Source organism: Biomphalaria glabrata, chromosome 5 (genome assembly GCF_947242115.1).
Source record: "Biomphalaria glabrata chromosome 5, xgBioGlab47.1, whole genome shotgun sequence".
Lineage (NCBI taxonomy): Eukaryota > Metazoa > Mollusca > Gastropoda > Planorbidae > Biomphalaria > Biomphalaria glabrata.
In genome coordinates this window covers 17,315,537-17,328,875 of record NC_074715.1, presented here as the reverse complement: position 1 = coordinate 17,328,875, position 13,339 = coordinate 17,315,537, and the positions used below count along the sequence as shown (strand labels likewise).

The 13,339-nt window shown below is 36.5% G+C and overlaps 1 protein-coding gene across 1 annotated transcript in view; it reads left to right on the top strand.

Annotated features, from left to right (window-relative positions):
• Window positions 1-13,339, top strand: part of LOC106064381 (organic solute transporter alpha-like protein 2) — an 18,061-nt gene extending 4,722 nt beyond the window's left edge. The window contains exons 3-8 of the mRNA XM_056030558.1: window positions 419-492; window positions 1,546-1,707; window positions 8,448-8,559; window positions 10,513-10,686; window positions 11,026-11,104; window positions 12,455-13,339. Coding sequence (XP_055886533.1) covers window positions 419-492; window positions 1,546-1,707; window positions 8,448-8,559; window positions 10,513-10,686; window positions 11,026-11,104; window positions 12,455-12,798 — 945 coding nt within the window. The 3' untranslated portion in view covers window positions 12,799-13,339. The remainder of the gene's footprint in view (window positions 1-418; window positions 493-1,545; window positions 1,708-8,447; window positions 8,560-10,512; window positions 10,687-11,025; window positions 11,105-12,454) is intronic.

Below are 13,339 nucleotides of genomic sequence, written 5' to 3'. Positions count from 1 at the left end.
GTGTTATATAAACAAAGATAAGAAAACAAATAATAATATTATGTAAAAAATATAATGTAATTTTTCGTTTGCATGAAATAGTATCAACACCGTTATTCTAGCGAGTACAATTGTGCCAATATAATTTGTAGAAGCACCAAGCATGTGTTTGAAGTTTTTGACAACATTTCCGGATGAACTTAGAAGAAGTGTTAAAACGTTGCCATTGCAACACATACAAAGTATATGGTTGAAGAATTTCGAAAGTGCCCGAGTTTTCGATGTTTCCGTAGTAGGCCTAGGTCAAGATGACTTGGTAGCAATAATCCCATGTGTGAAGATAGCACTGAGTAGGCCCTACTAACTTTTATTGAAATTCGTACTTTTGTTTTAGCTTCAAAATAGACTATAATACTACTTATTGTTTGAAACTTGACAGATGTTGACCAGTATTGCTGTAGTTGCCATGCTGGTGCCCAAAATGTTTGTATTTCGAGACGTGGCCATGTCTGTGTAAGTAAATCACGTGATCTGTTTACATACACAGAACAGTCGAAAAGATTGAAACGCAACCTCTCTCTCTCTCTCTCTCTCTCTCTCTCTCTGTGGGGTGTAATTTAGGCTTTACACTTTACACTTTGGAAAAAAACAAGACCCATATAAAAATAGACAATTATCAACACCTTATGATTAGCCTACTTCTTCTGTAACGTGCAGGGGCGTAGCTAGGAATTATCCATCGTTTGGGGGCCCGGGGGTGGGGCTTTACCTCTTTGCATTTTGCGTAATATTTAATTTTTAGTGTAAAAAAACACTCAAGTGGGGGCCCGGGGGGATTTTCAATTTCTCCCCCCCACCTTAGCTACGCCACTGGTAATGTGTCATCTTTTTAAACAAAATTGCAGCACATCAAGGCCCAGTAAAGATCTAATGAAGACATTTTCACATTTCTCATTCTAGATTTATTTAAACATAATAATTCGCTGGCTATTCTAGATCTATTTAAACATCATAGTTCACTGACCGTTCTTGATCAAGTGAAGACATCACTGACCTTTCTATAACTATTGAAAACATCATAGCTCACTTGCCATTCTAAATCTAATGAAATATAGTTTAGGGCCTACTGGCCATTATAAATCTAGTAAAGAAGAGTGAAGACATCACTGTTCACTGGCCATTTTAGATGCGAAGAAGACACACTTCCATATAGTTCAGTGACAATAGAAAGTCTGTCATTATTTAAACTGAAAAACTGAGATCCTGTTTGCAAGGTGTTTTACTTTGATAAAAAAAATCACATGGAATGTTTATAAACCATGTAGGCCCATACCTGTTAAGAAATAGTTGTTGCAGTAGATTAACACTTTAAGCAGGAAAATATTTGTGACAGCACACATAGTCTTAGTCAAAATTAAAAGCAATTCCACTGTAATTCTATTAAATGTCTTATATAGGCCTATTTAAAAAGAAATCTTTATAATGCTGAAGATCTACGTGCCTAACTCAAGTTATTTTATGAAATGCCGACCCATTTCTTATGTTGAACATTATTTATAATTTCAGATGTCTTTCTGTAGTAATGTATAAATTTCTAGAGATGCTTGTAGCACTAGGCAACCAATTTGACTCCATTCGACATGAAATTATTTATCACCGGAGACTTCATTTTAACGTTCGACCACTCTGTTGTCTATTCTCATGCCTACCAACAGCCCAGCTCACTAGGTAAGTGATTCTTAAAGTAATTTTTTTTTTAGTGCAGTGTCCTTCCCTTCCCCGCTTTTTTTTTTATCTACATTTAATTTTACGTCAATCCTATACTCTTAAGCGAGCAATTCTTGTATGTATGTATGTATGTATATATATTTATATGTATATATATATATATATATAAATTTTATTTCGAAAACGGCTCTAACGATGTTCTTTAAAATTTCAAGGTATGTGCATAATAGTGAGAAAAAAATTCTCAACTCATTGGCCACATCGGGAAAACTCGAGGTCGACCGTTATATCGGTTTGAAAATGCCTCATTATCGAAAAATTAATTTTGGCTGCAATGTTTTATGAAGGAAAATTTTCCATGACGTAAACGGGAAAAATGCTGCTTACGTCACTAGGCTTACCGTAGTACACTAAAATATTTCTTTGCAAACAAGAACGAGTTTTAAAGGATCAATAGACCTAAATAAACATTTGCGCACCATCTTACTGTAGATTGATTTATTATAGAACTATGAAAGAAAAGTAATGAAATTAAATGTGCCGATATATGATTAGTTATTGTGTTTTAAGTGCTTAATAAGTTGTTTACTCTTTAATTGCGTAGAGCGGTGTAGATACCTTTTACATTGTTGTTTATTTTGCTGGTGACCTCCATCTGTCTCGTTCTGAGGCCGCATGCAACCATGTGCTCTCTTCTATGTCAGCTAAGTAAAGTTTGCGCCATAAGCTAGTCTTTTAAGGGTTTCGGTGTTACGTCGACCACTTTTTAGCTCACCAAAAAAGACTACCTTTGGCATGCGTTCGTCTGAGATTCGTCTCCCATACAGGATACTGCTCTGTCCAGCGTAACTGTCGGACTTAAAGAATTCCCTCTATACAAAGGCCGCGGATACACATTTGAGACCAAAAGAAAATTTGCTGCCGAGGACAGACGCAGACGCTAAAAGAAAATCTTAATCGAGCACCGCGGACAATGGTTATGCTTGCCCTGGATGTGGCAAGATATGCAGGTCACAGCTGCAATCCTCATTAATTTTCGGACTCTAAGACAAGCCTTATTATTATTATTATTTTGCTGGTGAATTATTACCATGTGTTCATGCTTCAGTGTCTACCTCTCCTGTACCAAAACAAAGGAAATGGTCATAACACAACTTCTCTACGCCTTACTTGCTCACACTAAACATGATATCCATCTAGCGGTCAACCAGTTTGCGTACACTGCAGCCTCTTTTGATTTAACTATAAACCTCGGTAAAAAGCTTGGAGTTAGGGCCAGGAGAGATCTGAATGGATGGATGTGTAAAAGCAGGCCATAGCACCACTAGGATGGATGGATGGCAAAAGCCGGTATGAACTTCCTATAGTCCGACAGTCAGGCTGGGCAGGGCACGTATCCCGTATGGGTAACGAGCATATTGTTTGGCGTAACAGAGGTGCCCCACGGAAACGTTTCTTTAGAAAACTAATGCCATGATTTAAGTCTAATAAGAAAAAATGCGCCATTTTACTTTGTCACTAAGTGCATGTTTTACCATATAACGTAGAGAAGTTACATTGCAAAGACTTTCTTCCAAGCCAATAATAGTAAGCCTACAATAGTTTTACGCAAAAGATGGATTGTAAAACTATAAGACGGACGTGAGCTGTAGTTTGTCTAGACTATAGGAGGACTTAAAAGACTTTAAATTTAATCGACATGTACAATTAGGCCTACAATTAGAACTAACAGAACACTAAAACAACTCTTCAGATTAGTAGTCTTTATCCGATCGCTCATTTTCGTAATTACAAGAATATTCCCAAAATGACTTCGGGTATATAACCTTCCGAAATTATTTAACAGAGCGAGGTTCGGCCACCTGGTACAAAAATATTCTCAAAATGACTTCGGGTATATATCCTTTCTTGACAAATTATTCATCCGAGCGAGGCTCGGTCACCTGATATTTAATCTAAAGGGGAACAATACTTGATAATCTATAAAATGCAACGACCTTTAACATCAAATATTTTATATGATATAATGTGTCATGGGCGTAGCCAGGATTATTTTTAGTTGGGGGTGATTTTTTCTTCCCTTCCTATTATAATAAGTATGTATATAATTAATCTGCAATAATAATAAAGATTAAAGCAAAAAAAAAAAAAAAAAAAACAGCCACAAAATTGCACCTTGTCCCTGGTGACGGGGGACTTCCCCTTCGATACGCCCATGTAATGTGTAGGCCTACATGTATTTTAGATACCAAGTGGAAACTGGCATCAGCACAAAGGAGCGTAAGATTAAGAGATTTGGCTGGGGGTATTTGGTCTATGGATCATCTCATGAAAATAAGATGAATGCCCCCTATTCGCGCAGCTGATGTATCCAAAAGGAATAGCTATTGCCAAGATAGTTTGGGACCAACGGCGTCGCAGGGTCTGCCAGGCCCGGGTACGCTGTTCTGCCTCATCGTGGCACCTGGGTGGAAACGGCTACTTGAGGGGGTAGCTAGGCTAAATGAATGGCGAAACATAACTCCCGTGGGGATGCCCACGGGTAGACGAGAGTCAACCTCTTGCACGGGCGGGGTTGTAAAAAAGTCCCCACGAACACGTCCCATATCCATGCGCTGTTCCTCAAAAGGACCGTTACATCAATGGCGGTTCCCACACAGCTAGCTTGGTACAACGAAGGAAAATGACGGTGGCTCCCGGTGCCCTCGGCCTTCGGCCATGTGCAGCCAAGCATGCGTCGGGGCCAAAGGCATTGGAAACAGCAATGTTTTACATAGGCATTGACTCGGGTCCCTCTCAAACACAGGTTTGTTTTTTTTTACTGTTCGGCTGGACGTCCAAACAGGTTTTTTTTCAAACTTAGAGCTCGAAGAGCCTTCGGCTCAGCTCTTAGACATCAACAAGGGTCTGCCAGGGTGTAGCACTGAGTGCTGCAAACTGCCCAATTTTTCCTCAGGTTTTACTCCTAAAGCTGTTCCCATGATAGGGTATAGCTGCAGGACAAGCAGAGGTTTGAATTCGGAGTTTTCCTTCTCCTAGGTGGGTGTTGTGCATTTATGTTTTTTGTTGTGTGTTGTGAACTGATCTGTTCTTGTGTGTCAAAATGTCTTGGTGTCCAGGTCAGCTTGTGTGTGTGTACTGTGTTATCTGAACTGTTTTGTCATTCTTGTTCAATAAAGCCTAGGATCAAGACATATCTTCTTGAAGTGTTTCATTAGGTTACTACAGTGGGTAGCCAGCCTATCTGTTACCTTTGGTGCACATTTAATAAAGTATCTGATACCTTTGGTGCACATTTAATAAAGTATCTGATACCTTTGGTGCACATTTAATAAAGTATCTGATACCTTTGGTGCACATTTAATAAAGTATCCGATACCTTTGGTGCACTTTTTAAAAAAGTATCTGATACCTTTGGTGCACATTTAATAAAGTATCTGATACCTTTGGTGCACTTTTTAAAGAAGTATCTGATACCTTTGGTGCACATTTAATAAAGTATCTGGTACCTTTGGTGCACATTTAATAAAGTATCTGATACCTTTGATGCACATTTAATAAAGTATCTGATACCTTAGGTGCCCTTTTTAGCATTTGACCATATCCCAATGTATTTGACTTTCACTCCATGAATTTTAACTTATTCAAAAACACAAGAGCAACTAATTGTACTTCATGAGATTTGATACGAAGATCATCTGCCACGAATTGAAATATTGTGAAAAATTATCCCTAAATTTCTTTTTATTTAGTTGGCAAAAGCGAGGTGGAATATAGCGTCCTTGACATTGTTTAGTTAATCGCGAAAATCCCCCATTACTGTATAAAAGAGTATTAAAGAGATAAAAAGATGAAGACACTCGGATTAACTTCGGAAATAAAATGTCATCATAAGTAAAGCAAGGTCTAGAGGGCAGATGATGTCAAGGTCTGAAAGGGGAACTTTACTTTACTTTACTTTTTTAAAGCAAATGCGCAAAAGACTATTTAAAGAACGATTAGATCAGGAAGATGTGTGATACAATATATCATGTAAACTTGTATAAATATGGCACAACAAAGAAAAAAAAAGTTTAGTCTTCTTGACAGCCTTGACAAAATACACACATTTGAAAGCCAGCAGCTAAAGTCTTATCGTTGCCGGAGATTTCGCATTTCAGGCTAGAAACACATCTAGGTATTGATTATCAGAAGGATTCACTTTGAAAAATGCATGAATGTTGCCTCCAGCGGCTGCTCGGGTTGCTGACCTTTAGCTGACCCTTGCTATAAGTAGATTTGATTGTTTTCCTACCCTTCGTGTATTGGAAATAAGCAGCTCAAGAGCTCGTTAGGAACTTCTTCTGATGGACTAAAAGAATAACTTGACAGAATTTCAATAAGAAGAAATTAAAATTAAATGAACGGGAATTACTGTTTACGATTTTCAAACATTGTGCACAATATCATTTTGAAAGAACACTGTTGTCATATTTTCTAATAGTCTGGTTGAATCAGAGGCGTAGTGAGCAAAGCGAAGCAAAGTACATTATTGGCGCCCTCCCCCCATTTTCCATGAACATCACATAGAAATATAGGTTGCGTGAGGCGTGCATCGTGTCCCCCTTGCTCTTCACTACACCTCTGGGTGGAATAGTCGTGTTTTTTTAAATGGGTTGTCTTGTTATCTTTCAGTTTTGTTTTGTACAAATATTGTTGTTTTTTTAGCGGCCCATGAGAGGGGAAAAGATGCTATTAGTTTTGTGTGGCCTGTCTGTCCGTCCGTCCCGTTTAGATCTCAGAAACTAGAAGAGAAAATGAAAATCGGACATCATGATATTTTAGATCATTCAAAGTTCCGATGCAACGGCTACTTTTTCTTTTCCGAAAGTGAACCATCTAATTGTAAAAATTATCTATACAAACAGATTGTTCATAAAAATACACCAATTTTACAACTATTCACTATTAATAGTAACAAACACGGGAGGCTCTTTAGTAGGGGGGGAAGACTATTTACCATATTTTAACACATTTATGCAAACAGTTTTAGATTTTTTGTCAATTTTTTTTTTTTACATTTGTATTGCTAGGTTTAGTAAGTTCTGTCATACTAACTACTACATTTACAAAAAAAAAACAATTTTAACTATTTAGTATGCATATAAGTTGGACAGAATTTAAAACAATAATTAATATGTAGTTTTCATTTTTCGCGTGAACTGCAATGTACAACGGCAAATACAGAACACTCAACCAAAGGGGGAAATTATTTTTTTTTTACGGAAATGTTTTTTTTTTCTTGAGGATTTGAATAAGAGATTGACCCTTTACAAAACAATTAGATCAATTAGATATTCATTATTAGACATCAGTTAGGCCAGGTTCACATCTAACTTCACATTCACTTTCACTTATCCTTTGGACTGCTGGGGCACCACACATGATCTGTCAACCCTTTTTCTCCATTTTTCTCTGTCATTTGTCTTTCATTCTTTCATTCTGATGTCCTTTCTGAAAATATTGAAACCTGCCTTTTTACCTGTCTGGGTGGACCACTTCGGGGGCCGATTTTGAGTTTGTATTTCCACGCAAATTGTCTTTGTAACCTTGTTATTTGTCGCTATGTTTTGGATCTTATCTTATAAAATATAGACATTACTTCAAAAAGATGATTACGTCTTATGCGTGCCCCTAGGTCAATCTAGTCATGCGTGTTAATAAATTACTTATACTCTGCCAAGTCATTGATTTTCCTGGCTGACTCAGGCAACCCATTCCATGCTCTAATAACACAGGGGAAGAAGGAGTATTTTACAAATTTTACCTAGCATATGGAAATAGGAATGTGCCTTTATCTTTGTATCGTTCCGAGTGTTGTAGTGGGTTTTGCTTTTGTATTTGAAGATTATGGCTCAGTGTTTCATGTATGCTGTCAAGTTTTGTAATGTGTTGACATGTATTCTAATAATAATTTGCTTTGCCATGTTTCCTGATATTGATCCTGAACTTGAAAACAAAATTCTCGTACAAAAATATTTCTGGACCTGAACCTTTCAATTCACCATATTTCTCTTTAAAAAAAAAATCAAATTGTTGACAAGACTGGGAGAGACTCTTTCTTTGGTATGTGGTTGACGATCTTACCACACTAAGGACACCATTGCTAGAGATCTACACCTATGTCTGTAAATGTTCGCAACTATGACTGTTTCGGTAGCCAATGGTCTAAAGTGATATACATGTTCATTCTTTAACGTGCATTCATATTGTTAACAAGTTATGATTGTACGCAGGTATGAATTTAGACTTCAGAAGGCTCCAAGCTATTTGAGATGTGGGACCTTTAGAACTCCAGATATTATGTGTCAGTAACAAATCTAATTTTCGGGTTAAAATGTTTTAAAATGAAGGAGTAGATAGCAAAATAATAAATATGAACATTTAAAGCGTTATTTTTCACAACAAACTCACGCGGACTATTGTTTCCGAAGACCCAAGAAAGTACGGGCCGCTCCAAGTTATAGCTTGTGTAACCTTTATGTCAACGCAGCACTGATTGTACAATCTACTGTCGCAATGTCCTGGTCGTGAGGTATGCGCGTTTGACTGTCATACGGTTGTCTCGATGGTCCTGGGTTCATACCCTGCTCGCTGCCATCTTTAGACGTCCTGCTGAAGGTTTGGGCTATGATGAAGCCTATATTTTCTTCACCTCTGAAGAAATCATGTCAAACATTTTACAAACATTTCTTTTATAGGACTAACTTTTTAGTTATGAAGATGCTAGTCTTGCAACACCCAATACTCATTGTACTGATTACTGTCATCACCATGGTTACGTGGCTAGATGGGACATATGTCATTGGCAAGGTAAGACTTCCATTCATTTACATTGCAGGTTCTTTAAGTTAATACTTTGTGGGTAACAGTAAGTTGCAACTTCCTTTTTAAGTTTACACTTTGTGGGTAACAGTAAGTTGTAACTGTCACGTGTTTATTATGTTTATTTAACTGGCAGATCTTGATGCTATAAACTTGTGACATATGCGGGTTCGGAGGTGCCTTGATTATAGTTCAAACACTTTAACAAGTAATGAAGTAACAAAGTGCTGATATGTTTTCTTTAGTTTTAATCATTTAAAACTTGAACTTGAAACAATAAATGTATGTACAGAGATATATATAACAGATACAGGATTCAGTGAAATGTTCAATAAAATGAGTAAATATTTACTTTAAAAACTAGCGACTACTAAGTCTAACTTTCTAGCGCTCTCTCCCTTCTCAAGCTAACACTCCGCCTTTTATATCTTTCTTTAGGATCAAGAACAGTGACAATTCAATACCCATCCTTGACTCCTTGACCCGTTTACATTTAATTTTCCTTTTGATTGTTAATTATGTTTCCCTGCCGTAGCCTTGAACTAAGCTTTAATCGGCGTCTTTCTGGCATTAAAGCGTGAGTGCGCTGACCTGATTTTAGATAGGTACAATGTCCTCATTTTGTGAACAATGAGGTGTCACTAGGAACTGTGTTTGTAATTTAAGCTATGTTAATTTTGTTTCCCTGCTGTAGTCTTGAGCTAAGATTTAATCGGCGCCTTTATGGCATTTAAGCGTGGGTACGCTGACCTGATTTGAGATAGGTACAATGTCCTCATTTTGTAAACAATGAGGTGTCACTAGGGACGTGACAGTAACTTCCTTTTTAAGTTTACACTTTGTGGGTAACAGTAAGTTGCAACTTCCTTTTTAAGTTTACACTTTATGGGTAACAGTAAGTTGCAACTTCCTTTTTAAGTTTAAACTTTGTGGGTAACATTAAGTTGGGTTACTTTTAAAATAGCGTTTGCCTAGAAAAGTATTGTAAATATTGAAGTGATTACATATGCGGGTCTACCGGCACATCAAACAACACATAGTAATGACTGTAGCAATATTCGAAACATAGATATGTCCTACAGTGGTGTATCTTCCCTGGAACGAATGAGTTCACAAAATTGTTCTATATTATATGGAGACCTGGCTCACATGTTGTCATATTGTACTACTTGTAAATGTGGAGCAAATATTTACAATTACTTAAAGATGGCTGTCTCACGGCAGTCTGTTTCTGTGGTATCAAGTGGTATCGAGTGGTATCGTGTGGTGGTATGAGCTTCAGACTAACGTGACAATTGTTCCGAATTCGAGTTACACACCACGAATGAATTTTTACTCCCCCCCTCTTCCATCACCAAGAAAAATCTAAGCTTCCTATTTTAATAAGCAATGTAACTATACTTGTTAGGCCTTGCTAGTTTATTATGATTCTTTCTATTATGCATTAAAAAATAATTTTGTATAGCGCAACTTTCATGCTACAAGCAGTCGCTCTGGTCCAATCACTTTTGTGGACCCGTGGGAGGGGGGGGGTACATTTAGGCGCTCAGCAAGCACAACTCTGACTCGAGCCGACCTACTAGGCAGCAAAGCGTGTTTTTTTTTTTTTTTGCCTAAAAGACATCTAGATTTTCTCTTCAAAACTAATGTATCTACGATTTTTTACACCAAAAAAAATATTACAGAAAAGAAAGTAGTCCTTAGTGAGTCGCAATGTCCACTTTTCAATAACACAGTTACACTAAGAGATACCCTGGTCACGAAATATAATTTTGACATTGCAAGTGCAAATGGTTCTTTACATTATAATTACTTTGCAAGAGGCAATTGATAATTAACTCTTTTTTTGTTATAATTAACTCTTTGTTTTCTTATAATTAGATCTTTGTTTTATTGCAATTAAATCTTTGTTTTCTTACAATTCACTTGTTGCTTCAACAGTGGGACATCAACAACCCTTTCCCTTATTTAAGTGCACTGCGTGTGACGTCAGTCTTGGTCGCGATCTACGCTTTGAGCTCCCTAGTTACGCTGTGCAAAGACGCTATGAAAGATCTGTATGTTAGCCAGAAGTATATGGCGTTAAGTGTGGCCCTTTTCCTCTTCAGTGTCCAGGTCAGAAAAAAACTTTACTGTCAAGCTACTAGTGTATTGTCTTAAGGAACGTTTATTAAAAATGCTCAAGTATAATAGGAAAACTGTTTGAATGTTATGTTTGATTCTTTAAAAGAAAGAGTTTGTTGTTAAGTGACCCATAGCGCTAAATAAGAGATAATCTCCTTTGAAATAAAAGTAAAAAAAAAATAATAAAAAATCTTTAAATGATAGATTAGTGCTTTTTTTTTAAAAAAAAAAAGAAAACTCTTGCTTGTAAAATTTACTAAAAGGAACAGCTTTTGTTGTAATGCATTGTAAAAGGATTGTCCTTTATCGAATATTTTTTATTCTTTGCAGGGACTTACCTTTGACATCCTGACGTCACTAAGGATTTTTGAATTCCGGCAATGTTTGTCAGGACGAACTATGAGAAATTGTAAAGAACTTTACTCTATTGTTGCCGGTTTTTTAAAAATACCTTTTCTGTTCAACTCAGACCTTTGTGGCAACTAAACCGTGTGGGCTCAAAACTCAAAAACCCGTCTGGACATGGGTCTCGAAAAAGGCTTTAACCATATTCCTAGAAATTTGAAAATTGGTTTATATCGTTGGGAAAAGAATTACTAGCCACACTGGTAAAACCCTTGTTTGACCGTTATAATTTTTCAAAGTATAAAAGAAATACATTTAAATTTGGCTAGAGAACTAGAAAATATTTATCATGAACATACTTATGTCTACGGGTATTTCCGCACTCATTAAATTTTTTCCCTTGAACTTTATAATACTCTATTTTTTGTATAGATCTACATTTTCTGTGTCTATTTGTAGATCTAATTATTTTTGAGTTTTAACATTTAGACAATTTAGAGTCTTGAAAAATATACTCAAAGCTGCTTAACATTCTGATTGTTAGAAAATGTATCTTCTTTATCTTGTCTTATTAAGGCACTTAAAATTTAAAGCAAAAGCTAACAGAAAAAAAAGCCATTTTTTAAACAAGCAACATATAAAAAATCCTTTAAAAAACAAAACAAAGCCTGTATAAAGGGGAAGAACTCTGCCCTGAAAACTATATCTATCAATAATCATAGTACAAGTTATTTCCCATATTCGATACATGGTGCAGTAGTTAATAAATTGACAAAATTGGGTATTTAAACAAAAATGATTCATGTATTGTTAGGTACTATAAATAATTGTTTAAAGTATCAATTTGATTAGAGAATGCGTAAGAGAGAAATAGCGTTAAAAATTATTCAATGTGACTAAACCCAACTAATCTAGCCATATATGTGAATACTGAAGGATTGGTTTCCTTTTGTTTGGTATCAAGCAAAAACACTAATTATCAATAAGTAATTGACTAATTGATTACTTTTCAAAAATTATATTCATGTCCTGTCTATTTCAATGAATAGTTGTGCGAAGTTTCAACTTGATTCGTGATAGGGTGTGGGAGAAATAACGTGCACACACTTTTTGACCAGACAGACAGAGTGAGTTGATACAAGCTTTGTAATAAAAAAAAAAAGAAAGGTACTGATAAGTTGATTCCTTTTTTGAAATGCTGTGAGCTAAAAATTGTACGTTCAGTTGCAACAAATGGCCATTTGATTTTAATTTATAACGTATTACATCAAGAGCTGAGTACTTTACACATTCTGAATTTAAACAAATCGGTTGATTAAACCATGGTTTTCAACTCAATCCCCAATGTTCAGATGTAAGCTAATGATTTATTTCTTTGCTATTTGAAGTCCATTTGTTTTCTCGTTATTTTCAGTTTATGAAAACTCAATGTACTGCGTCCAGATGTTTTTGGTGACACTTTATAATGTCTTCTATTACCGCCGACCTTTGAACCCACAAGTCACATCAGACGCTCAGAACCAAAATAAACCACCAGAGCTACAAAATCACCAGCTGTCGAATTCATCTGGTCCAGATATCACTGGGCGCCCTTTAGTGATTGCCTTAGACGCCACGACGCAAACATTGGCCTTGAGCGGTGATTGTAGCTCTCAGACATTGTCCATCTCAACTCTGACCAGGGACGATGCAGTCAATGGCAAACAAAATAGCAAGAATAACGTTTCCTACAACAACGGCATCCTGGAACACTTCTGAGAAAAAATCATTGGATCAAATGTGAGTTGAAGTAATGGCTAATGCCTAGGTGCCAACCGATGCGATCTAAGCTGATACAATATACAACTTTATCGACTTGCGAGAACACAGCTGTTGACAAGGCATGAACAACGGCCACACTTACACTTTTCGGTCAAATAGTTTTCACCAGTGAAAGAAAATTGTTACTTGTTAATATGATATTAATCTTTTTGTTTATAAACAAAAGAAAGAGTTTTTATATGAATGTCAATTTCTTTGTTATTTTAGTCTAAAAATGTAAATTGTTGAATAAGGTCTTGCCAAGCGCAGTCTTTAATCCGACGGGTAGAAAGAAAATGTTTGGGGCAGCGCAGCTAACTCTTGTAAAACTTCTACGTTTGAGTGTAACATCCCACCTCTTCTCATGGAGTCGGCAAAGAAAATGTTTCGGCTTAATTGAATGTTACTCATCCATCTTGTCTGCAGTCTTCCTCGCTTTATTCCATCTTATTGCTTGGACACCTTCAGTGTGCGTGTGCTAATCACTCGGATTTCTTGT